The sequence below is a fragment of the Radiomyces spectabilis genome, assembly GCF_025331425.1.
Source record: "Radiomyces spectabilis strain NRRL 2753 chromosome Unknown BYT42scaffold_12, whole genome shotgun sequence".
Taxonomy (NCBI): Eukaryota; Fungi; Mucoromycota; class Mucoromycetes; order Mucorales; family Radiomycetaceae; genus Radiomyces; species Radiomyces spectabilis.
Window position 1 is genome coordinate 544,725 of NW_026251937.1, and position 24,365 is coordinate 569,089.

Below are 24,365 nucleotides of genomic sequence, written 5' to 3' on the forward strand. Positions count from 1 at the left end.
TGTCCTTTGACGACAAAAACCGGATTGGCCATAATCTGGTGCCCGAACAAAGTAGAAAGGTTTTGGAGGGATGGATGACTTGCCAAGCGAAAAGAAAACCGGAGAGAAAACCAAAAGCTAAAGAAGGGGTAGAGAAAAAAGAACGTGAGTTTTTTCTTGTCGAAAAACGAATAGTCACATCACACAAAAGGTACCTTTTTTCATAATAATCGAATCGACCGGATCAGATACACGCCATAGTCTGGATGATGGATGATGGATGCAATGATAGTGAGGGATTTCCAGGCAAACAGAAGAGATGCAAAACTAAAGAAGAAGAAAAAATTCGGACAAAAATATGTGATTTTCCATGGATGAAACAATAGTCACCTCACTGATGCATGAATGATGAGCTACACAGATCGAAGCATATCTGCTCCATGTATCATTCGATTACTGAAGAGAATGAAAGGGCATATACAGTATAACTGACAGATAACCCAAATTAAATGATGCTACAAAACACCAGATCGTCGTATCGTCAATCACCTTTCTTCAAAAAAGAGCTCCACTCACATTTTATGTGAACGGCGACGATGCTCTGTTTGACCACAACTGGCGCAAACGGCATCTTGCTGCTGATTGTTTCGCCTATTATCGTGAAAGTGGGCAACGAGGCATGGTTGAAAGATGAAAAAAAGGTTTAACAGGTCTTGATAACTTAGTGTAGATCATGTGATTTACTAAATCGCTAATTTTTCAAAGATTTTAATAGTATCGTCGTCTTTCGAATAAAAATGTGAGTAGAGCTCTCTTTGAAGAAAAGTGGTTGATGATACGACTGGCGTTCTTCTGTAGCATCATTCAATTTGTTTTTTTTGTCAGTTATACTATATATGTCCTTTCACTCTCTTTCAATTTTCAATGAATCGAATAATACATAAGCAGACGTGCTTCGATCTATTGAGTTCATGCACCAGTAAGGTGACTATTGTTTCATCCATGGAAAATCATATATTTTTGTCTTCAATTTTATCTTTCTTCTTTTGATTTTCTCTCTCTCTTTCTGTTTGCTTGATAAACCTCACTATCATTGTATCAAGATCCCATCCGCATCCATCATCCAGACCATTCTTATCCCGTGTATCTAACTTGGTTAAATTGACCACCATCCTCAAAAAGGTAAGCGTCGAGTGGTCTACCATCGATTTTGCTCCGGCAAAACAGACTTACCTCTCCTTTACTTCCATCCTTCTTCCAGCTTCCGGTTTCCTTCGCCTGACAAGTTCTGGATACTACAAGTTGATTTTCTCTCGCCATCCATCCATCCATCCATCCATCTGGCGAAATCGGATGACGTCAAAGGCCATCGTCGGTGGTGTGCTCTTTTTAATCAGCAATGCTTACGTGTCCTCTTCATGTTCCTCTCCTTTGATTGCTTCTCATCATATGGTATTCGAGCTGTCTTCCCGATTATTGTATTTTTAGTTTATAGTTTGTATTTTATATTTTATATTTCATGTACATATTCTTTTCGCAGCCTTTTCCTCTTTTTTTTCCCACAGGGTTTTTTATGAGGTTTTTACTGACGCGACCATTGTTTTTTTATCATCATGTACTTTATTTGTTTTTCTTTCTTTTTATTCGGGGGACTCTCGATATCTGGAATCCAACTCGAAGTTACCGTCACTTATGGCCACGTCAATATTTTTTGCCTGCTCAAGCTGACACCACCGATCTATCACTTAACCGTCACTGGAAGCAATTCTATCGTCCGCATCGAAGAAGCTTCTTACCTGTGATCCGTATCATCTTTTTTTTTCCCGGTACACCATTTGGTTCAAAGGCAAGTCCAATTTCTTTTCCTTTGCTATGATGTAATGAACGTATACTAATTCAAATTTTTTCAATGTCATATAATCCAAGTCATGTCAAGCGATCAATGGCTATTGCAAACTCAAATAACAAAGGTAAAATATCTTGACGAAAATTTGAATCAATCAAAGAGCTTACTAACTCATTTTTTTTAAATACCCAACATACCCACACATCTTTCTAGATCTATCATAGCCTGGGCGGGATGGAACTGAGGGGGGGAACCAGTGCTGCCCTGCGCGTGTTCAGAAACAAATCACGTTGCAACGTATGCCATAAGGTTGTCATTAATATACCGAAGTTCCGTCAAGAGTTCTCGCCCAGGTTATGCCGTGTTTGCGTTAGGCTTTTTGTCTGACGAAAGTCGCTCAATGTAAGAGGGCGACCTCCGGTGGCAGGCGGCATCCATTGCACAGCGGGTGTACGGCTTGTTATATAGATATTGACACCCATTATCATACTCTCTCTCTTTGCATTTCTCGAACAATCAAAGGCTAAAGCATGATCATTCGAACTTTCAGACCATATACCGTAACGTAATAATCCGTCAGAATACGTGCCGTCAATCTCTGTGTAATGAAATCCTGCTCTCTTTTATTTCAGCGACGTTTGATCACAGCAAAAACATAAAAAATGTACACATATAAACCATGTAAAAAGACTATAGGAGGGCTATCATTTACTGTCTGCTCAACGCCCATTAGTCGACACCTGGACAGTATCTTGTATGTATATCTTCGCAATGGTCTTTTGCCGATGTTATGTTCTCAAAATGTTGTTTAAGATAGGATTTGTCGAAAGCATTTTATATATTGGAGATAATTGAAAAGCATACCTTATTTAATTGATTGACAGCGCTCTGTCAAGCGGGATTCCAGCGGTAATTGTTCAATGGCTCAAGGCACAACAAGGAACTGGTATCTTTCCAATCCAAAGACGGGTTACGAACCCTGATGTTATACTCTAAGTCTGCCACACAATGAATGAAACCATTCACGTCTACTAGAGACCCACCAGTGGAGGCTTTGACAATGGTAACTCTGGCAAACAGTATGGCGGGAGTTTTTGGGTGGCCGTTGTCCTGTTTTGGAAATACCGTAGATTTTCTGTGCAACCGATGAGATGATCCCCAATAACATCTGCCCGTTGATCAATCTTTGATGTGTATGAAAGCATATCGCACCGGCAAAATTATGTATAAACCCTCTACAACTGTTTTAGAGTGGTTGAAATGGGACCCAGAGCTGTAGTGAACTCTCACATTGTTTGATTAGCATTCTGTGCATTGGTCCATTGGGAATGATGGTTCCCATGAGCAACGGTTATGCTGTGTAGTTCATGGACCGCTGCGAATAACGTAAGCGAGGTGCCTGTTTACAGGAGCCCTATTTTTCCAAGAATATGACATAAATACGGGTACAAATAAACAAGACTATATACACCTCACCCTTTTTGAAGCCTTTTGTTATACACAACTCGATCGCTTTCTTTTTTCCTTCCTTTTTCTTTTTTTTTTTTTTTCCGTTGAGCGAATTTTTTTTCTCTGAAACTCCTACAGTTGTATGTGATAGATTCTCTAGGTGGACGCTTTTGTTTTTTCAAAAAAAAATTGTTTCTGACCCTTCTCCTCTATCCCACGGTAGCCATATTTCATCCACATCCACTTGTTTGCGCTTGCTATTCTGCCCTTCGCCACTTTCTAGGCCGGATCTGAAAGTCATGTCAAGCCAGGATGCACGATCATCATCATCCGTTATGCAGCCACCCCACGATGCTTCGGAGGAAACAGCGCAACGATTCAACCCAGCATTGTTCGAACTTACCCATGTGCATGGAAGAATAACTCTCGACAATGTCTACCGCAATGGGCTCCATGCGCTCAAACAAGTGGAAATACGTAACCTTGCCGACGTTCGCACGTTGGTCAAGATGCGCTCCAATCTACGTAACCAGATTGCTTTTCAGCTGCGAAACGAAAACATTGCCGACTTGGCCGACGCCGATCTGGGCGACATTGCTACCAACACCGTGGCATGGTGTCGTGCAGCGGTGTCCGACGATTACCATTTTAATCAACTGTTCAATTACGTCAACCACATTGACCAATTGATACTCGAGCCACAAGAACAACGCACCTTTATCCTCGCCTTCCTTTCCGAAGGCCAGCACATCGAGCAGGATAGAGACGAAACGACAGATAAACATGCCCAAGATAACGGCTATGCTCACAACAGCGACGAGGAGGAAAGTTACGCTTCTTTCAACATCACAGGCAGTCTATTTTTCTTTGGCTACCGTTTGAAAAGCGAAGCCGATACGTTATTTACCGCCCCCGGCCTCGATGAAAAATCACACCAAGACATGCTTGTTACCTCCACCTTGGCCGACTACCAACTCTCGGTGAAATTTCGCGCCACCGTATGTCAGTCGGTCCTGTGGACTGACGTCGCCGAGACTGGTATCAACTTTGACGACTGCGTCCTGGGCGAGATCTACTATAAAGAATTCACCATTCAAAACAAATCCGAGATTGATCTGTACTGGCTTTTGAATACCGTCGATTTATCCAACCTGAATCGCGAGGATTGGCTGCAATTCATGGACGCCGAGACTGGTGACCTGTTCGAGAACAAACCGGTGCCTGCGTATGCATGTCGCCGCATTCGACTTGTGTTTATGCCCAAAGAGGTGGGCGAGTTCAACTATGATTTACAAGTCGAGAATGCCAATGATTCCCGGAATGTCGTACAAACAAGGATTCATGCCACCGTGCGATCTGCGTTGCACAAAGAATCGATTGTCATCAGCAGCGGCAATGTGCTCGACTTTGGTGATTGTATATCCGGCCAATGGACCGTGCAACAGATTGTACTGATGAACGTCAGTGAGGCTCCCATCGATATCCGTTTCCTGCCAGAAGGCGCCGAAGTCATTTTCGACATCAAATCCACTCTTGACGATACTGAAGAAACCCAGAAAAAGGGAGGGTCTCACCTCGATTCAAGGACCAATTCCGTCTCTTCGCGCAAGTATAGCTCTAATAAACATACCACCGCCACCCCTACCAGCACGATGACCAGTCTCAGCGAAGTCTCGGGCCCCAAAAGTGAAGTCAGCTCCCGTGCTTCTTCGCCCGTCCCCTTTTCCAACGTTTCTCGGTACTCCGAATACGACGGTTCGTATCCTGCCAGTATTGCCGATCCGAGCGGATCCGAAACCAAGACAAATACGCCCTCGTTGGCAGGCAATGACGATTCCGACACAGATACCGGGTTCCGACGCATGGGGATTGAGCGCATCATGTTGAGTGAGCACACCTCTGCAGGTGTCGTGGCGACGCCGCCCGCCATAGCCGAGAGTTACACACGGATCGAGGATCTCGTCTTGAAGCCAGGGAAAGAACGCATCGTCCAAGTATCATATCGACCTCAGAAGGACGCGTCCATCAACGATTTCAATGCCGGTCAACTCATTCGTCGCAATTTCCGAATTGTCCTGGAATATGGAGCGTATCGAAGTGCCGAACCCAAAGAACGCAAAGCGATTCAGTGCCGCGCAAGAACATGCACTTCGTTTGTCGAAGTGATCCCCAAAGAAGTGAATTTCGGCGATACCGATGTCGGCACATTGAAATCCTTACCTATCAATATTTTTAATCGATCCGATATCCTGGCCCGCGTCGAATTGCAATTCACTTCCAAAGTACTCAACTGTCTTCGCGGCGAAATCACCATTCAGCCACGCAGTTACGTCGAACTCAAGCTGGACCTGTATCCGCGAAAAGTGAATCCCGAATACCGCAAACAGATCACCTTGGTGAATTTCCTCAACCACGATAACGATCAAATCATTGAAGTGCAAAGTACCAACATTGACAAGAATCGCGTGACGTTTCATTCCCTGTTTTACCGAATCTTGACCGCCACCGGCGCTAATTACCTGGATTTCGGTTCAATCGCGCTCAATTCACCCTCGCTTCGCACATTCACCGTGGAGAATATCCGTCGGGAACCGCTTACCCTGGAGATCTTGACGTCCATGCCAGACGATATTGTGATCTATACAAAGAAAAAGCGCGCTCACGAAAAGACCGATACCTTGAGCGACACCTCTTCCTGCGACAGTAACAGTAACAATGCTATATGCACCACCACCTCCCCTGACCTCGATCGACCCGTGAAATCCAAAGAACGTCACGTTAAACTACGTGAATCCATTAGCCAGCGTCGAAGCGTGAAACCCATCTCGCTGAATGCTGACAATCCTGGGAAACCCCTCCTTGCGGATGCCAAGCGTGATTTTCATTCATTACGCCGTCTACGGATCCCGCATCTTCCACGCATGGAACGGGCTCATTCGACTACAGCCTACCTGGATCTGGCCACTCGGTTAACTAATCAAGTGTCGCCTTCCAGTCGTCGAAGATCCTCCCAACTCACCAAAGAAAAATCCTCACCCAGTACGGAAGTGCCTCACGCTCGATTAAAATCTCACACCAAGGGTCGCTTAACGAAAGAGTCCCATGGTTCGCCCTCTGCTTACGCCAGTGCGGCTAGCTCGCCCGAGTTGAAGAATAACAGTCATCACCATCACGCCAAAGAACCCATTTCATCAACCGCCATGAACACTTACGGATCGGCGGTTGCCAAGAAGAACGCTACGAGTCGATCCATGGGCATTACTGCGGCACGGTGGAAATCGCGCAAACATTTGGACTGGTCCGATATTGCCGGTAAATCGCGGGTGCCTTTCGAAGATCTTTTGTCTGTACTGGAACACGGCTCGCGCGCCGCACCTCCCTTGTTTCCCAAGCAATCGGCAGAAGAGCAATTCGTACGTTATCAGCTGGCTTGGCGTCAAGAACTGGATAGGTTGATTGAAAAAGGCGATTTGGTGCCAACATCGGTGATTCACGTCGATCCCCAAGGCGAAGAAGAAGTGATTGTGGTATTTACCCCGAATGGAATGAGCAAACCTCACGTCCAAAGTGCGCCAAAGAAACAAGATGCTCGTATCCTTCTCCGTCTCGTCGACTTTGACCGCAACATTGACCAGACGGAATTCGAGAACTTGCTGGATCTCGATCAATCGGAAATTCCCGTCCGCGAAGTCATTGTCCGTGCTCAGTTGTGTCGATCCATCATGGATTTGGGTCAAAAGAACATCAACTTTGGCTTGGTCGAACGCAATGAACAACATTCGAAATCAATCGTCCTTCACAACCGGAGTGAAACGCCTTTATTGTACGCTATTCGAAAATCCGGGTCCATTGCTTCGGGTGACATTGACTTGGGAGTGGGTCGCTACGGTGTGGTTCGTTCCTTTGGCAAACGCGAGATTGAGTTTTCATTTGAACCGACGTTACCCGGACCGTTCATGGAACGTCTCGTCGTGGAAAATATTCGCGATCGGACCAACGATCAGGTGTTGTCTTTGAAAGCCATGGTGCGTAAGCCATCCACGTTTTTCATCAAATCGCTATCCTTGAGCTTTGGCCCTTGTCTGTTGGATCAAACGTGCCAGCGTTTCGAAACCATTTACATCACCAACACGAACAAGCAATCGCGCCTCTTTGAAGTGCGCGTCGATCCCAACGAAGTGATCTTTGGACCATACTATGGTGAATTTGATTTTGTCGTTCAAGATGAAAGTTCCAATACCTTGTCCAAAGAGGCCGAAGAAGAGATCGAGAATTTGGAGCAGAAACTCAAGATTGCACGACGCAAGGGACAACCCGATAAAGTGAAGAAGTACCTGAAGAAATTGGCCAAGCTGCGAAATGCCGAGTTTAATGAAGATGATGTGAACGCGGACGGCTCGGTGCTCGAAAGTGTGACCAAACAGGAAGAAGAGAAAACGGAGGCCAAGAAAATTACGGCGAGCGAAGGCGACGATGCGACGGTAGGTAAAGAAAGTGCCATCATTTTCAAAAAGACCTCGGAAAGCATCGTGTTTCCACTGGATCCGCACGCGTCAAAGATTATCAATGTCTCTTTCAAAGCCGTGATGCGTCCGCTGCGTCCTGATGTTCCAGTCGATCAAGAGGATGATGTGGCCATTCTTCCTATCAAGGGTCGGATCCTGGCCCACGAATACAAGAACACCGATGTGTGCAAGAGCATCGTCTATACCGCCACCATTTGTCGCGATCAAGCCTCCTACATTGAAGCTCTGGCGTCCGATGAAACCAAAAATGAGGCCGGCAACGCCCTTTTGACGACGGTGACCGAACCCTCTGCTCCAAATGTGCCACTCACCGATGTGTCCAACGACGTAGATAGCAGCTCAGTCATCAACGATCCCGCGCAAGATACCGTCGAATCACTTCACTTGGAACGCTCGTTTTTCGACGGCGGCAAGGTCGAAGTGGGACAAAAAACGAATTATTATGTCCGTGTGTCGAATCTCGGTACGGAAGATCTTAACTACGAATTTGTGGCGGATGACAAGGAACAAGCCTTTTTTATTTTCCCGGACACGACCACGCCACTCGCACCCAAGGAAACTCGAAAGATCATGTTTGAAATCATGCCTACCGTGGTTGGAAAGCAGCAGCACACAATGTCATTGAAAAATCCACGAACCGGTTACTCCCAGTCGTTTACGCTACAAATTCTCGTGCACCGCAAACAGTATCTTGTTTTCCCCTCGTTGTGTGAAGAATCGCGTGGCGAACTGGATCTCGGGTTCTCGTACGTGGATCCCGGCAGCAAGTACTCCCAAGTGACGCCGCTGTTGGTGGAAAACGTCTCGGATCAGGATTTGTTCATCAAATGTCAGAGCAATTTGTCTCATCAGGTGCTCATCTTTATGGATGAGAGCGGTGATCGCGGCGTGGTGGACATGATGCCGTTCAAGCGTGGTAGTATGACGACGGTGTGGGTCGCGGTTCAACCGAGTCTGTTGACGGGATACATTGGCACCTCGGCCAACGAATGTCGCGAACTGGTGGGCGGTATTAAATTCTCCATCTACACGCAGGATGATACCCCCGTAGAAGGCGACGGAAAACCGGAGATGCTGTTGATGTTGACGCAAACCGTCAAATTCACTTCAATTATTGGCGAATCGCATCTCAAAGTGTCTCACCAGGTCATCAATCTCGGCTATACCGACTTGTTACATGAAGAATTTTACGGCGCGTTCACCATCCAGAACAAATCCGGCCAGTTACCGTTGGATTACGAAGTGGAATGTTCGAGTGGCAATCTCGTCCTTGATCGACGGGGAGGCACATTGCATGGATGGCAGGAACCAAAGAACACCAATGCGGGACTGGAATACATCGATCCATCGCCCTCGGCGTTGCAACCGAGCCAACCTCAGCGACGTCCGTCTTACGCCGATCATCATTTGATTCCTTCCGTGGCTCAAATCACTTTCCGCATCTACGCTTACCGCTATGGTTTGGTCAACGAGAAACTGATCGTCACCAACAAGCATAACAGCCAAGAAGTGTTTGAGATTGAAGTTCGCTTGTTTGTTGACTGCAAACGATTAGATGCTTGGACATTGCCTTCGAAAACGTTGCTGCGAAGTACACTATCCGACGGACAGTTGGACCATGCGGATCATCGGGAAGCGCAACTGTTACCGACGGTTCGTTGGGAAAGCGTTTACATCTGCCCTGTGCCGCATGGAACGCCGGACGCTCACAATCCGACCACTCCGTTGTTGCAGGTGATGGCGTTACCGGATGATGAAGAAGCACGTTTCTACGTGCGTGAAATTGAAGTTGCCAATACGTCGGGCCACCCAATGTATCTCGTGGTACTCAGCGATCTGGATATCACTGCGGGGTGGTTAGCAAACGAAGACAAGATTCGTGCCGTTTACGCTGTGGATCAAGGTACATTCCTTCAACGAAGTGGACAGTTGATTCTGCAACCCGGTCAACGGGTTCGCGTTCGTTTGCACTGTCCTTCGGCGGCGAAACTTGGGGGCGAAGAACGGGCGTTGGCGCTCCAAGGACGAAGCGGGTCTTTGAAAGGCATGCTTGTGATCTATGATTTATTGCAACAGTTGGAGGTCTTGACATTGGAACTGGAAGCTTTGTTTTGCGTCTCATTAGCCGAGCTCAGTGTCGACCGGATTGATCTTGGCAAAATCGGGCACATCACGTCGTGGAAACCGGCCAAGTTCATGTTTACCGTGCGAAACCTGGCAGATGTGCCTGTCACGTACGATATCCAAGGACCGAGTGCGTTTAGCTTTGTACCTCTCAACAAGAATGGCGACCCCATGCTCGATCGACGTTACTACATCCCGTCACGAAAGTCGCAGACCATCGAAGGTCATCTGGATCCCCGGAAACTGCAAGATGAAAGCTCAGGACTTCGTCGGTTCGATATTCAGATTGCCAACCAACGCAACGGAAGCAACACGATGCATTTACGCCTGAAGGCATTGATGACTGTATTTGAGCTGTGTTTCGATCGATTGACGCACGGCGACCTTTTGTTACCCACCTTATATCACCCTATTTCCATGCAAAACGTACCGTGCGACAATTGGTTCGTGGTACAGAATACGACGGACGACGATATTCGCTTTGAAATCGGCGCCGATATGACGCCTGAACTGGAAGATTATGTCAAGTTGGAAGTGCTCTCTCGATACACCAATTCGCCTCTGAAAGGCGGAATTGCCATCAGTCCTCAGGGAAAAATGGAAATTCGAGTACGAGCGTCTTCCAATGAAATGTCGAGATTACCTCGCGATCGACCCGAACTGACGGATCCGGCAGGAATTACGGTCGCCAAGCTGTGGATCACGACGCGGCCCACGGGAGACGAAGAGGAAGAGTACGACCGAAAGATTTACGAAGTGATCCCTGTGCGATGCGTGATTGAGGAGACGTCGACGTTCTGTCTCAGCGACCGTCGTCTTGATTTCAAACTTGTGACGTACTATCGCGAAGCCGAGAACGGAAAAGAATCGACAGGAGGAGAAAGCGACGATCAAAAGTCGGTGTGTATGCCCGACAGTTGTCCTTTAACGGTGATCAATTACGCCACCAAAGTACCTTTACGATTTAAGGTGTCCATTGACGGTCCGGCCGAGTTCTCGGCGCAAAAATTCGTAAAGATTGAACCCCTGGCCGAAGATGGCATTGGTCTGATTGAACCTGGCGGTACCATGACGCTCAATATCGGCATCGTGAACCCCAAAGACAGTATACCCGGTCACTTTAAAATCCACGTCGATGATCTGGATGCTCTCAGTGAGACCCGCCAAACCGTCTCCATCTATGTGACAGAGATCGTTTGGGACTTGTAGAATAGATTCATCACAAAAATACTGAAAAAAGTAAAAGCAAAAGCAAACACCCCACGCTTTATATATATACATATCTACCTTCAAGTACGGCTATAAAAACCTTTCTACACAAACTCATTATGTGTAGGCATAACAGCAGGAGCCACGATCTTATCATACAAAGTTGGGCCATTGCAAATGGTGAATGTGTGTTTCTACACAAAGTAATTACCTTGATTTACTTGATTTTCAATCCTTTATTTGAAGAGATATTATGATACACCGAACGGATGTGCAATGTTCACCGAAAAATAAAAAAAAAAAGGAATATAGACATGGAAAGCAGAATTATTTTCTAGCAAAAGTGATTTTCATGAGGTGATCGGCATCCAATGGATGACCGGACAACTCGGTTTTGGCAAGCGACGCCTGAATTTCGTTTTCATATTCCACAAAGGCAATGCCCTTCTTTGTGGGGACCAGACGCACTTCCTTGAAACCAGGGAATCGTTGGAACAGATCCACCAAGGTTTGCTGTGCAACATCTTCCGGAAGACGTTGCAAGAACAGAATGTTGTTGGGTGATAACATTTCATCGGAAATCTGACCCGCGCCAATGCCAGCCTGACCACCGGCTTTGAACGTCGGCTTGTGCGATCCAGGAAGCGGCAACTTCTTTGTTTCCTCTGCAAAAATGGGCAAAAATTCAGATTAGCACTTTCCTTATTCTGTCGTTTTTTCTTGTTTTTTGTACCTTTCTTCACAATGCGTTTTTTATAGTGTTCTTCAAAGTCACCATCTTTTTTCGCGTGTATGTCGGATTTCTCGCGAGCAAATTGCACAACCTGTCAAGAACATGATCAATGCCGGGGCAACGAGCATCCTTCCTGCTTTAGGTTACTTACCATTGGCTTGCCGTAAAGTACAAAATGTTGCAATTCCTTGATCGCCTTTTCGGCACTTTCAGCATCAGGGAACGCCACAAAAGCTTGTCCTCGCATGCGAATATTCCTGTGCGCAACTACATCCAATACTTCTCCGAATTGCTTAAACAAGGTACGCAATGTGTTCTTTAACACTATCCGATCAATGAAAAAAAAGATTAGCGGCCATAGATCATCTTTCAGCGTGATTCAAAAAAAGTATTTACCATCGAGTTTGACTTTTTCATTGAGATTGCTGACATAGACGGTACGATTGGGGGTGGTGTTCAGATTCTCTTGTTTGGATGAAGGAACGGGCGGAATGGCAGGTCTGACGGGTGCCACAGGGGGAACGCCGGGTGGAGGCATCATGGGCATGGACATTGGTCGCGGGGGCACACCTGGAGACGCCATATTCGGTGGAGGGACACCGTGCGGTGGCATACCTGGTGGTGGCATACCAGGTGGTGGCATCATGCCTGGTGGAGGCATACCTGGCGGAGCCATGCCAGGTGAATGCATACCTGGACCACCGGGACCAGGCGGTGCACCAGATACTGGTGGGAAACCAGCCGCCGGATAGCCTGGCATGGGCATGCCGGGTGGAGGAGGGAACGGAGGCGGTACACCAGGTGAAGACGTAGGTGGATGAGTAGGAGGCTGTGACATTTGGATGTAAAGAAAAGCGCTCGCAAGAAATCAACGCCTTTTTTTTATTTTAATTTTCACTATTTCTTTTTTTGTTTTCTGCAGCCGTCGCTTCAAACTTCAGCGACGAATTCCAGTCACGTGATAGATTTAAGCGACTTTTTTTGACTGCGGGTGATGCGCATTTCCTGCCCGATGGCCGCATTTCAAGCATAGGAGTTCTTTTTACCGTGTATCCTCATGATGTAAGTAACTGCATCCTTTTTATTCTAGTCAAAAGTCTATTAGTAAACTTACGCCATTGTGTAATTTTCCTAGCTTCAATATCGATGAACTAGTGGTCCATTTTCCGTATGACCGAATCTATCCGGAGCAGTTCCAGTACATGTGCGATCTAAAGAAATCACTCGATGCACAGGCAAGTCGACCTGAGCCTTCATTTCCATCATGGTCCCTTTGGATGACTAACAACCAGACAATAGGGTCACTGCGTCTTGGAAATGCCTTCAGGCACCGGAAAGACAGTGTCGTTGCTTTCACTCATTGTCGCTTATCAAATGGTGAGTGTTCCTGCATTTGCTGCGGATCATTGATCGGTGGTCGGCTTTGTCTTTTTTTTTTTTTCGGGATTCGTTCGTCTAACAAACAATGATATTGTAGCAACATCCAGAACAGAATCGTAAATTCATTTACTGCTCACGAACCGTTCCGGAAATCGAGAAAGCGTTGGCCGAATTGAAACAGTTGATGGCGTATCGACGGAAAGAAGGGCTTGAAGAAGACTTTTTTGGTATCGGCGTCACATCTCGTAAAAATCTGTGTTTGCACCCTGTGGTGTCACGGCAGAAGAAGGGCAAAGCCGTCGATTCACAATGTCGTAACATGACCGCCAGTTGGGTTCGTGCAAGAGCTGGTAAAACCAAACAAGCCGAAGGATCAGCAGAAGCAATGGATGTCGACACCAACATTGAACTGTGCAATTTTTACGAGGTCCGTTAACAAAAAGAATGAATGGAAGACAGACAGTCATATTTACTAAAAAAGCTTTTGTTTTTTAGACGCTCGAAGCGGCGAATTCTCCCAATCCGATTCCCAACGGCGTTTATACCTTGGAAGATTTGATGGATTATGGACGGAAAATGACATTTTGTCCTTATTATCTTGCTCGTCGTGCGGTATGTGGAATTTACTGATGCGTGGCAATGTTCGTCGATATTCATACCCGTTCATACCCCGGAAAATAGATTGCGTTTGCCAATGTCGTCATCTATTCATATCACTACATGCTCGATCCCAAGGTGGCCGAGTTGGTCTCCAAAGAATTATCAAAAGACAGTATCGTGGTATTTGACGAGGCTCACAATATTGGTATGTGCAAACTGGTTGCTGCTTATACCGATAATTTCCTTTTGGCTGACACTGTGAATCATGACAACGCATAGATAACGTATGCATTGAATCATTAAGTCTGGATCTCACACGACCCATCCTGGACTCAAGTACACGCAGCGTCAATCTTTTAGCCGAACGTATCGAAGAGTAAGTAGCATAACATGCAGTGCTGATTCTATCGGATGACAAACTAAACTTTTCTTTCTTTCTTTCTTTCTTTTTTTTTTTTTTTTTTTTTTTTTAATATCAGGATCAAACAGACAGATGCACAAAAACTGAAAAATGAATATAATAAGCTCGTGGAAGGTAAAACCATTGAACGGTTTCGTGAGGAGGCATGCCAATGAAACTGAAAAACTGTGCAACTAGGACTACGAGATGCTGGCGCAGCGCGAGACGAGGACACATTCATGGCCAATCCCGTCTTACCAGATGATCTGTTAAAAGAGGCCATTCCTGGCAATATTCGCCGTGCAGAACATTTTGTCGCGTTTTTGCGAAGGTTTATTGAATATCTCAAGGTAAGGAATGCCACACACGGACACTCACTGTTTCACGAAATATCCAAATCTCAGATCCATTTTTTTTTTTTTTTTTGTTAGACTCGGTTACGTGTGATGCATGTCGTGGCAGAAACGCCAGTGTCGTTCTTGCAACATTTAAAAGACGTCACTTACATTGAAAAGAAACCGTTGCGGTTCTGTGCCGAGCGATTAACGAGTCTGGTACGCACACTTGAACTGACGGATCTGGAACATTATTCTAGTCTGCAAAGAGTCGCGGCATTTGCGACATTGGTAGCAACGTATGACAAAGGGTTTTTATTGATTCTTGAACCATTTGAAACGGATACAGCGACTATTCCCAACCCTGTGCTACACTTTACCTGCCTGGATGCGTCGATTGCCATACGACCGGTTTTTGAACGATTCAGTACCGTGGTTATCACATCGGGAACTCTGTCACCGCTAGATATGTATCCCAAAATGCTCAACTTCCAAGCTGTCGTGCAAGAAAGTTATGCCATGACATTGACTCGTAATTGTTTCCTGCCAATGATCATCACGCGTGGATCCGATCAAGTCGCTGTCAGTTCCAAATTCGAAGTCCGTAATGATCCTGCCGTGGTTCGCAATTTCGGCCAAATCATGGTGGAATTTTCCAAAATCGTACCCGACGGTATTGTCTGTTTCTTCCCAAGTTATCTCTACATGGAACAGATTGTATCCATGTGGAACGAAATGGTAAGCAAAGACATAGATGTGACAGTTTGGGGAATAGGAAACTCAATTGGCATTTGGGCTAGGGTATCTTGAACGAGGCGTGGAAACACAAACTGATTTTCGTCGAAACACCGGATGCAGCAGAAACCAGTATGGCATTGATGAATTATCGAAAAGCGTGTGATAATGGCCGTGGAGCGATCCTCCTGTCTGTTGCTCGTGGAAAAGTGTCTGAAGGAATTGATTTTGATCACAACTATGGCCGAGCAGTCATTATGTTCGGCATCCCCTATCAGTATACGGAATCACGAATCCTCAAGGTAAAAATCGGGAATTCCTGTTCCCAAAAAAAAAAGTAAAAAAATCACAGCGAAAAATTAACCGTTTATCCTTAGGCTCGTTTGGAATACTTGCGAGATAATCACCACATACGAGAAAATGATTTTCTCACTTTCGACGCTATGCGACATGCCGCCCAATGTGTAGGCAGAGTATTACGTGGTAAAACCGACTATGGTCTGATGATCTTTGCTGACAAGGTAAAAAAGAAGTTTCGAAAAAATAAGGGTTGATTTGATGATATATAACATTTTTATTTCAGAGATTTGCAAGGGCGGATAAGCGAGCCAAATTACCAAAATGGATCAATCAATATGTGACGGATGCTTCTACCAATCTGTCAACCGATATGTCTCTTGTGATTGCCAAGAAGTTTCTGAGAACTATGGCACAGCCGTTTGAATCCAACCAAACTGGTGTCTCCTTATGGTCACTCAAGGATATTGAAAATAGACAAAAGAAGCAAGTAACGATGGGATAAGAATCCACGTTTGACGACTCTATCTTTTTCCATGTAGAATCACATTGTTTAGCAAAAGAGAAGAATTCTCGATTAAATCTGTAAATATTTAGTAAATCGAAAGCTTTATTTCTTGACTCAGAATCATGCATGATGAGTCTGAACTTCTCGTGATGTCTAAGCCACGGGAAAAGTGGGGAGAAAAAAAATCCCACTGATAAACTCCACCTCAAAAGTGTCGATTTTTTTTTGGTCATTGATGCGAGTGGTGCATATTGTATCGTCCTTCTTGCTTCGAACTCCTATAAAACCGAGACTTTCAACCGCTGTTCCTCTTTATCAAAAAGCGTTTTACGTTCGTTCTTCTTTCCGCACCATGGCCACTGAAGCAAACAGTAAATTGCGACAACAGCCCAAGTGGCATCAGCCTGCTGCTGCAGTCGACCAACCTACCCTACGCTTGCAAAACTCCATGACAAAGACCAAGGTATTTTGTCTCCCATTCAAGTGACAACAGCACACCTTTATTTTCTCACCACTGCTCTGTCTTCATGTAGACCGACTTTATTCCTAAGCAGGGACGACGAGTGACTTGGTATAACTGTGGTCCTACCGTCTACGATGCCTCGCATATGGGGCATGCCAGGTATCATCGGATATCAACGCTGTACACTGTCGTATGTCAATGCTAAATGCTCGTTATTACGAATAGAACCTATCTCAGTATGGACATTATCCGCCGTGTCCTGGAAGATTATTTCAAATACGACGTCTTTTTTGTACAGAACATTACCGATATCGATGACAAGGTGGATTGACAATAGAACCCTTGAAAGCTGGACTGACACTGACCGACATGCGAATTGCGTGTTAGATTATTCTGCGAGCTCGCCAACAGTATCTTTTCAATGCTTACCAGCAGTCCGTCCAAAGCTTGAATGCAGAGGTCATTCAGGCTGTCGAGGAAGCGTGGACCGAGTATGCTCACGGAAAGTTGGGCAAGCTCGAAGGTGCTTCCGAGCTTGCTACTTCTGATTGGGCCGCTTTTGTATTGAAGATGACCCCTGAAGAGATCGCCAAAGCTATTCTGCTCGACGAAAAATTCAAAATGAATTTTAGCGCATTGGTAAGCCGTAGGCGTTGACGTCTGGTGGATTTACAGTGACTAATTTCAATGTGGATTCCAACAGCAAGTGTCTCGTGAGGCCCTTGATCATGCAAAGCAGCAATTGCAAAATGGCGAAACGTCCAAAGAAGCGGCCGATAACCTGCTGAGAGCATCGCAAGATATCGTCTCTGCTTGGTTGGATAAGAGAGTAAGAAAAACTAGAGAGAAAAGAAGTATCTGCGGCCTATCAACATGGCACTGACATTTTCGATGCAATGATAGAAAGGTTCCGAGGTCAACGATCCAAAGATTTTCCGTGAATTACCCGCTTACTGGGAAGACATGTATTTCAAGGACATGGAAGCGCTTAATGTAAGAATCGTTGTGTTAGGCATGATTGGCGTCTGACTCATCCGTGGTATCACAGGTCCGTGCTCCCGACGTGCAAACCCGTGTCAGCGAATATATCCCGGAGATCATTGAATATGTGCAAAAGATCATCGACAATGGTTATGCATACGTAGCCGACGGATCGGTATACTTTGACACAAGCCGCTACGACGGGCACAACGGTCATCATTACGCGAAATTGGAACCCTGGTCCAAGGGTGACACCGCCTTGATTGAAGATGGTGAGGGATCCTTGGGCAGCAAGTTGCAAGGTAAAAAGAGCCCCAACGACTTTGCTTTGTGGAAGGCTTCCAAGCCCGGTGAGCCTGTGTGGGATTCTCCATGGAGTGCTGGACGCCCTGGCTGGCATATTGAGTGCTCGGTGATGGCTAGGTAAGTAAAAAAAAAAGCATCCTCAATCCGATTGTAAAAAAAGATGACCGTTCTTATGATTCTTTTTTTTATTTTTTTTCGCAGTGCCGTCCTGGGTGACAATATGGATATTCATTCTGGTGGTGTGGATCTTGCTTTCCCTCATCACGACAACGAAATTGCTCAGTCGGAAGCTTACTATGATTGCCATCAGTGGGTGAATTACTTTTTGCACGCTGGTCACTTGCACGTCGAAGGTCAAAAGATGAGCAAGAGCTTGAAAAACTTTATCACCATCCAAGAAGCTCTCAAATTGTATTCTCCCCGTCAACTTCGTCTGTTTTTCCTTTTACATCAGTGGGATGCCAAGATGGATTTCAAGCAATCCAGCATGCAGGAAACGATCCAGAATGAAAATACAATGAAGGTAACTTTATATAGCGATCTGCGTTTTTGTTTGGCCTGGGTTCTCATCAATTGGGCTTGTGGTAGAACTTTTTCGATAATGTCAAAGCTCTGAGCCACCGCATCAAGAGCGACGGTTCTCGTGGTGCTACCGAGTTGCCTAATGGTGGTATCACTCACCGTTACGGAGATGCAGAGAAGCAATTGTCCGCTCTGTAAGTCATGGAACGGAGACTCCGAAAAAATTATGGAGTCCAATTATATTTACTAAATGCCCTTGTGATTATGTAGTCTTCAAGAGAAGCAAGATCGTGTTCATGCTGCTCTTTGCGACTCTATCAATACGCCTGTTGCTATGGATGAAATTATGGATCTTATTACCCAAACCAACAAATACATGGCCAACGGGGCCAAGGCCGTCAATGTTCACTTGTTGGGCAAGGTCGGCAAATGGATCACCTCTATGATGAAGGTAAAAAGGGAACAAGACCTATGATAAGGGAGAGAAATGAAAAGCTCTTACACTTCTTTCTGCCGGAATAGATCTTTGGTGTGGCGGATTCCGGTGCTGATATCGGTTTTGGTTCCACCAATCAAGCGGGTGGCAATGTAAGTGAATTTAGTGATCGAGTGAGGGCAGCCAATTAAATGTATCATTCCCGCATAGGTGGAAGAAATCCTGATGCCCTATCTTTCAGCGTTATCCGGTTTCAGAGATCAAGTACGAGGCATTGCTCGTTCCAAGGCTCCGCATACCGACTTTTTGAAGGCTTGCGATAATCTGCGAGATGTGACAATGGTGGATCTTGGAGTGTCTTTGGACGATCAGGAAGATGGGACTGCATTAGTAAAGCTTGTGGACCGCGAAGAATTAATCAAAGCGCGTGAGAAGAAGCTCGCGTTGCAAGCAGAGAAAGAAGCAAGCAAAGCCAAGGCGGCGGCGGAACGAGAACGCAAGCGATTGGAACGCTTACAAAAGGGCAAATTACCGCCTCAAGAAATGTTCAAGAGCTCCGATGAGTTCTCCAAGTTTGATGATAATGGTTTTCCCACCCACACCAAGGACGGCGAAGAAGTCACCAAGAGCAGAAAAAAGAAACTCCAAAAGGAATGGGATGCACAAAAGAAATTGCACGAAGAGTATGTGAAGGAGTTTGGATCTACCGCATAGATACATCATCATAATAAATCAGAATTCTATTTTTATTTAACGTTTTTGCTTTTTGCGCGGTTCACTTTGCAATGGCCATTTTTTTCTTAGCGCGTCGACAAAAACGTAGCACGACAACTGGGACGTTTATCTGATAAATCATGAAGTCTCCGAATTAGTTGACTTAAATGACGTTTGCTGATTGGACTCTCGCCATGCTGCAACTACCGCTGACGTGCTTTGGTTGTGGTTCCGCATGCATTATCGGCGTCAATTTGGTAGATAATGCAGTTTACATAACCCGGTTTTGGAGTCATGAAAAATGGCATCATTCCCCATGATGAATAATCCATCAGTCATCCGTCCGTAATGAATCGGGGGGTAGTGGAGACCCAATTTTGAGCCGGAGAACATCGGTTGCTTACAGATCGCTGTATCATCCTTTATTCATCAAGCCGCATACCATTGAGCACGGCAGAAGATCCTTGCCATACGAAAAAAAAATCTGGGCCAACCGGGTTTAGAGCCTCTACTTCATAATGATACTGCCATACCATTGGAGCGGAGAATGCGTATCATGGCATGCGATATGATGCCAATTGTCGTGTGAGATGAAACAAAAAGGTATGCTTACCAACATAAAAGTACCCATTGTGTTTTATCGCTTTATTGGATGAAGAGTTGATAAGAGAAGGGAGAATAGTATATACAATTTTAAAAGGACTCCATGGATGGGTTCCTATGCCTAATGAAAATGAAGTTTTTTTTTGTTTCTCTGCTTTTTGCTTTTTTTTTTTGGTACACTATTTATGGGGAATGGGGATGACGATGTTGAGGAGGGGGAATGGAGTAAATAAAAGAAATGATAAAAAGCGAAGAAAAAAGCCTTGGGTTGATTATGATCCATGAAGATAATGCTTGGTCTAAAAGTCGGCATCCAAGGTAAAGTTCTTTTCGGTGGGGGTCTTGTTCATGACACCAGCACGTTGATAGTCAGAAACACGCTTTTCGAAAAAGTTGGTCTTGCCCTGAAGGGAGATCATGTCCATAAAATCGAAAGGATTGGTAGAGTTGTAGTGTTTGTTGAAACCAAGAGCCACCAACAAACGGTCGGCCACGAATTCGATGTATTGGCACATGAGTTGAGCGTTCATACCAATGAGAGCCACGGGCAAGGCATCGGTAAGGAATTCCTGTTCGATACCGACGGCTTCGACAATGATGTCAACCACACGTTGTTCCGAAGGCTGTTTGCGCAAATGTTGAAATAAGAGACAAGCAAAGTCGGTATGCAAGCCTTCGTCACGGCAAATGAGTTCGTTGGAGAAGGTCAAACCAGGCATCAAACCACGCTTCTTGAGCCAGAAAATGGAAGCGAACGAACCCGAGAAGAAGATACCTTCGACGGCAGCAAACGCCACCAAACGTTCAGCAAACGAGTCGTTGGAGGAGATCCAACGGAAAGCCCAGTCAGCCTTACGTTTAATGCAAGGAACTACAAGTAAAGAGAGAGACGCGCGCGTTTAGTGTCACCTGGGTTTGAATAACCGAAAAACGCGGTTCACGATAAAAAATGAAATTTTCCCCCAAAAAACACTTACTCGTTTCAATCGCGTCAAAGAGGCGTTCCTTTTCATCATTGTTCTTGATATAGGTATCAATCAACAAGCTGTAGGTCTCAGCGTGAATATTTTCAATCATGATTTGGAAACCATAGAAACACTTGGCTTCGGCAATTTTCACTTCGTCACAAAAGTTGGACACCAAGTTTTCATTCACCACGCCGTCCGCACTGGCAAAGAATGCCAACACGTGAGAAATGAAGTAGCGTTCGTCGCTATTCATCTTGGTTTCCCAGTCATGCTGATCCTTGGACAAATCGATTTCTTCCGCAGTCCAGAAAGAAGCTTCAGCCTTCTTGTAGAATTGCCAGATCTAGATGGTGAGGAAAAAAAAAAGCACATGAGGCAATGTTCAGCATGGCGAAATCCAGAAAGCGAGGTCATCCCATCGGATAGCGCTGCGGCAACCTACCTCATGGTACTTGATAGGGAAGAGACAGAAACGGCGAGGGTTTTCCTTGAGGATTTCTTCCTCTTCATCCATAGGGTTAACGACCTTCTTGGTAGAAAGATCCGTCTTTACAGACAAGGTAGCAAGCTGGTCAGCAACGTCAGAGGCGGTCATGTTATTTGATTTTAAAGATGTATTTGAGGGAAAATAAAAAGAATAGGACGATGGAGAGTGTCCTGGCAGCAGAAAAACGTCGACTTTTTATATCTTTTTGATCCCCTCATGAAATACAACTGTGACTGTGAGGTGCGTGAAAAAATGTGAAAAAAGGTGGTCGCGTCCGACAAACAATTTTTTTTTTCAACGCGATGTTTTGCGCGCGCGTTTTCGGACTTGCGTGAGAGCCAATCAGTGGCAACATGAGATTAACGACCTCCTCGTTTTTCTTCTTCCGCCATTTTTCCTCCTTATCTCCATGGTTGAAAATAAGTTTGTCGCCGCCTTCACTCCAGCGGAAGTCGAAGCCGTAAAGAAGCTGAAAGAAGCACTTCCAGACATTGTCAAGAATGCCTTGCCTTCCACCACCGAGGAAGCCGCTGCCATCCCTGATTTGTGGAACGTCAAGCTGGACAAGGATTCCAAAGATGAAAGGCTGGATGTGATTCTGGTCAAGTTCTTGCGTGCCAGGTACGCTTTTATACTTGATTGCAAAACAGCGAGTTCTATCTAACATTATGCCATGTTGTGTACAGAAACTTGCAAATGGACGCTGCGACCAAAATGCTCACTGATACCTTGGCTTGGCGTCGCGAGTTCAAGATTGATGCTTTAATGAATGAAACATTCGATGAGTCCATTTTTAGCTCGGTGGGTTATCTGCATAAATCTGATAAGAATGGCCGTCCCGTCTGCTACAATTTCTATGGTGATTTGGATCAGAACAAAGTCTTTGGTGATGTTCAAAGGTGAGTCCTTTTTTTTTGGGCATGGTCCTCTATTTGTTCAACTCAACTCAACCCAACCTAATCCGTGACCCTACAGATTTATTCGCTGGCGTGTCAAGCTGATGGAAGAAGGTGTGGAACTCATTGATTTCGTTAATATCGATTCCATGGTGCAAGTTCACGATTACAAAGGCGCCTCGATGTTTGGTCGTACAGCGAATGCCAAGGCCGCAACACAGGAGATTATTAAAATCATGCAGGACAATTATCCTGAATTTCTGGTACATCTTTAACAGATAACAATGACAAACCGAGTTCATCATCTCACCGATGGGTTTGTAGGCTGTGAAATTCTTTGTCAACGTTCCTTGGTGGGGAAGGTAAGTTACTCAGAGTATCGCTATTCTTTTTCTGGAATGGCTAAAAATTTGTTTATACAGCAAAATCTTCAAACTGTTGCGCCCTGTCTTACCGGAAGCCACATTTAAAAAATTTGTCGTCTGCTCAAAGTAAGATTTGACTTAGTTATGCAACCTATGATATGTATATTTACTTATTGTTCGCCCCTGGTTTAGCGATGAATTAACAACGACTCTCACGCAATACATTGCGGAAGAAAATTTGCCCACTGTGTATCAGACCGGTAAATCAAGAGCGGTTCAGTCGACCGGACAGACGGAAGAGAAGAAGACCCCGAAGACGTCGATGATTTTGAAAGAAGCCACTGCTTTTTCCAGGGAACCTACCGCGACTACCGATGCCGATGTTGCGGCAGCTGTGAAAGAAGAACCAACCAAAACAACAACAACTGAAGCGACGCAGACTCCAACAGCCACTGCCGACGCTCCCATTGTTGAACCGGTGCAGGCTCCATCTACTACTGCCGATGCTCCCGTTGCTGAACCGGTGCAGGCCCCATCTGCTGCTACCGCTGACACTCCTGTCACTGAATCGGCACAGGCAACCCCATCCAAGGCGACTGTATCCACTGTGGATGATGACGATGATGATTTGAAAATTGATCAAGTCGAGCCAGCCAACGACAAGGCGGATAGCAAAACCTCTGCATAGTCTTGCGCTATTTGCTTGTTCCTGAGTTCTTTAAATACTCCTTATGTTTAATCCTATCGAATAGCTGTTAATGAAGCAAATCAACCTTATCAATATAGCTTATAATTTAAATTGTTTCGGACTGAAAAAACCCAAAACTATATCGTTAAGAAAAAGAAAATAATGAGGAGTCATGTTGTCGTTTTATTTACAGTAAGTTAATAAAGTAGATACAAGGTACATAATCCGCGGCACGCACTCTCATTCTTCAAGACGAATGTAAGCATCACATGTTACTACCGAGTCGCTCAAAGTTATCTTTACAATAAAACTCCAAGTTATAGATTAGGTCGATGACTGATTTACCACAGAAACCCGCAATCAGAGTCGTCATGCATAAGATGGGAAAAATAAAAGACCTGCCCCGTGCATTTGCTGTGGCCCACGGCGTGACTTGCGTTTTCACCGGTCCCGCCGCGATCGAAGAAAAAAAAATCAAATGGTCCCCCATTTTTCGACTTTGCGAAATTTTCAAGCACACCGTGGTCTTCAGAGCCTCTTTTTATCGGCGCGAGGGAACGATTCCAGTAATCCACGTGCATTGCTTCTCGACGTCATCGGTAATTGAGGTGAGTAGGAGACCTGGAAGAAGTATCTGATCTGGAACTGACCCTTGATGTCATTAGAACTGTCAAGTAGCAGACTGCAGGCATCATGAAAGAGCAAGTGATTGATAGCACGCCGAAAAAACTGTACGTTTCAAGAGAGAATTCAGCCTGCATATTGGACATTATAGATTAATGGTGTTTTTTATCTTTGATTTTCTAGTCGGCACA

The 24,365-nt window shown here is 45.3% G+C and overlaps 5 protein-coding genes across 5 annotated transcripts; 3 read left to right on the plus strand and 2 right to left on the minus strand.

The window, feature by feature from the left end:
* Positions 1–11,460: 11,460 nt before the first annotated feature.
* Positions 11,461–12,527, minus strand: BYT42DRAFT_595250 (uncharacterized protein; the record flags this gene model as incomplete). The annotated part of the gene is made up of 4 exons (XM_051570832.1): positions 11,461–11,798; positions 11,867–11,957; positions 12,018–12,190; positions 12,263–12,527. The coding sequence occupies 4 exons, from the start codon at positions 12,525–12,527 to the stop codon at positions 11,461–11,463; spliced, it is 867 nt and encodes a 288-aa protein (XP_051420086.1).
* A 656-nt stretch (positions 12,528–13,183) lies between these two features.
* BYT42DRAFT_623362 (uncharacterized protein) lies at positions 13,184–15,888 on the plus strand (the record flags this gene model as incomplete). The annotated part of the gene is made up of 10 exons (XM_051572393.1): positions 13,184–13,243; positions 13,344–13,673; positions 13,742–13,858; positions 13,928–14,051; positions 14,126–14,222; positions 14,326–14,381; positions 14,445–14,596; positions 14,678–15,319; positions 15,382–15,618; positions 15,694–15,888. 10 exons carry the CDS (start codon positions 13,184–13,186, stop codon positions 15,868–15,870), a joined length of 1,992 nt encoding a protein of 663 aa, XP_051420087.1. The 3' UTR covers positions 15,871–15,888.
* Positions 15,889–16,327: 439 nt separating this feature from the next.
* BYT42DRAFT_582659 (tRNA synthetases class I (C) catalytic domain-containing protein) lies at positions 16,328–19,565 on the plus strand. The gene is made up of 12 exons (XM_051569710.1): positions 16,328–16,584; positions 16,655–16,743; positions 16,810–16,906; positions 16,972–17,223; positions 17,288–17,413; positions 17,488–17,577; positions 17,633–17,988; positions 18,073–18,394; positions 18,460–18,587; positions 18,664–18,844; positions 18,916–18,981; positions 19,040–19,565. The coding sequence occupies exons 1-12, from the start codon at positions 16,357–16,359 to the stop codon at positions 19,541–19,543; spliced, it is 2,439 nt and encodes an 812-aa protein (XP_051420088.1). The 5' UTR covers positions 16,328–16,356; the 3' UTR covers positions 19,544–19,565.
* Positions 19,566–20,082: 517 nt separating this feature from the next.
* BYT42DRAFT_582661 (ribonucleoside-diphosphate reductase small chain) lies at positions 20,083–21,904 on the minus strand. The gene is made up of 3 exons (XM_051569711.1): positions 21,557–21,904; positions 21,124–21,457; positions 20,083–21,017 (listed from the first exon to the last, which is right to left on the minus strand). The coding sequence occupies exons 1-3, from the start codon at positions 21,707–21,709 to the stop codon at positions 20,446–20,448; spliced, it is 1,059 nt and encodes a 352-aa protein (XP_051420089.1). The 5' UTR covers positions 21,710–21,904; the 3' UTR covers positions 20,083–20,445.
* BYT42DRAFT_582664 (CRAL-TRIO domain-containing protein) lies at positions 21,905–23,731 on the plus strand. Its single transcript, XM_051569712.1, has 6 exons — positions 21,905–22,222; positions 22,288–22,500; positions 22,577–22,760; positions 22,822–22,859; positions 22,920–22,988; positions 23,055–23,731. Exons 1-6 carry the CDS (start codon positions 22,011–22,013, stop codon positions 23,548–23,550), a joined length of 1,212 nt encoding a protein of 403 aa, XP_051420090.1. The 5' UTR covers positions 21,905–22,010; the 3' UTR covers positions 23,551–23,731.
* The last annotated feature ends 634 nt before the right edge of the window (positions 23,732–24,365 follow it).

What these genes read in the sequence shown, in the direction of transcription:
- BYT42DRAFT_582659 (XM_051569710.1), top strand. Translation starts at nt 16,357, where the DNA reads ATGCGAGTGGTGCATATTGTATCGTCCTTCTTGCTTCGAACTCCTATA. An exon ending in TCGCATATGGGGCATGCCAG is followed by an intron (nt 16,744 to 16,809) that starts GTATCATCGGAT and finishes TATTACGAATAG; the next exon opens with AACCTATCTCAGTATGGACA. An exon ending in CCAATCAAGCGGGTGGCAAT is followed by an intron (nt 18,982 to 19,039) that starts GTAAGTGAATTT and finishes ATTCCCGCATAG; the next exon opens with GTGGAAGAAATCCTGATGCC.
- BYT42DRAFT_582664 (XM_051569712.1), top strand. Translation starts at nt 22,011, where the DNA reads ATGGTTGAAAATAAGTTTGTCGCCGCCTTCACTCCAGCGGAAGTCGAA. An exon ending in ACAATTATCCTGAATTTCTG is followed by an intron (nt 22,761 to 22,821) that starts GTACATCTTTAA and finishes ATGGGTTTGTAG; the next exon opens with GCTGTGAAATTCTTTGTCAA. An exon ending in AACGTTCCTTGGTGGGGAAG is followed by an intron (nt 22,860 to 22,919) that starts GTAAGTTACTCA and finishes TTGTTTATACAG; the next exon opens with CAAAATCTTCAAACTGTTGC.
- BYT42DRAFT_582661 (XM_051569711.1), bottom strand. Translation starts at nt 21,709, where the DNA reads ATGACCGCCTCTGACGTTGCTGACCAGCTTGCTACCTTGTCTGTAAAG. An exon ending in TCCCTATCAAGTACCATGAG is followed by an intron (nt 21,458 to 21,556) that starts GTAGGTTGCCGC and finishes CTCACCATCTAG; the next exon opens with ATCTGGCAATTCTACAAGAA. An exon ending in CTTTGACGCGATTGAAACGA is followed by an intron (nt 21,018 to 21,123) that starts GTAAGTGTTTTT and finishes CTTTACTTGTAG; the next exon opens with TTCCTTGCATTAAACGTAAG.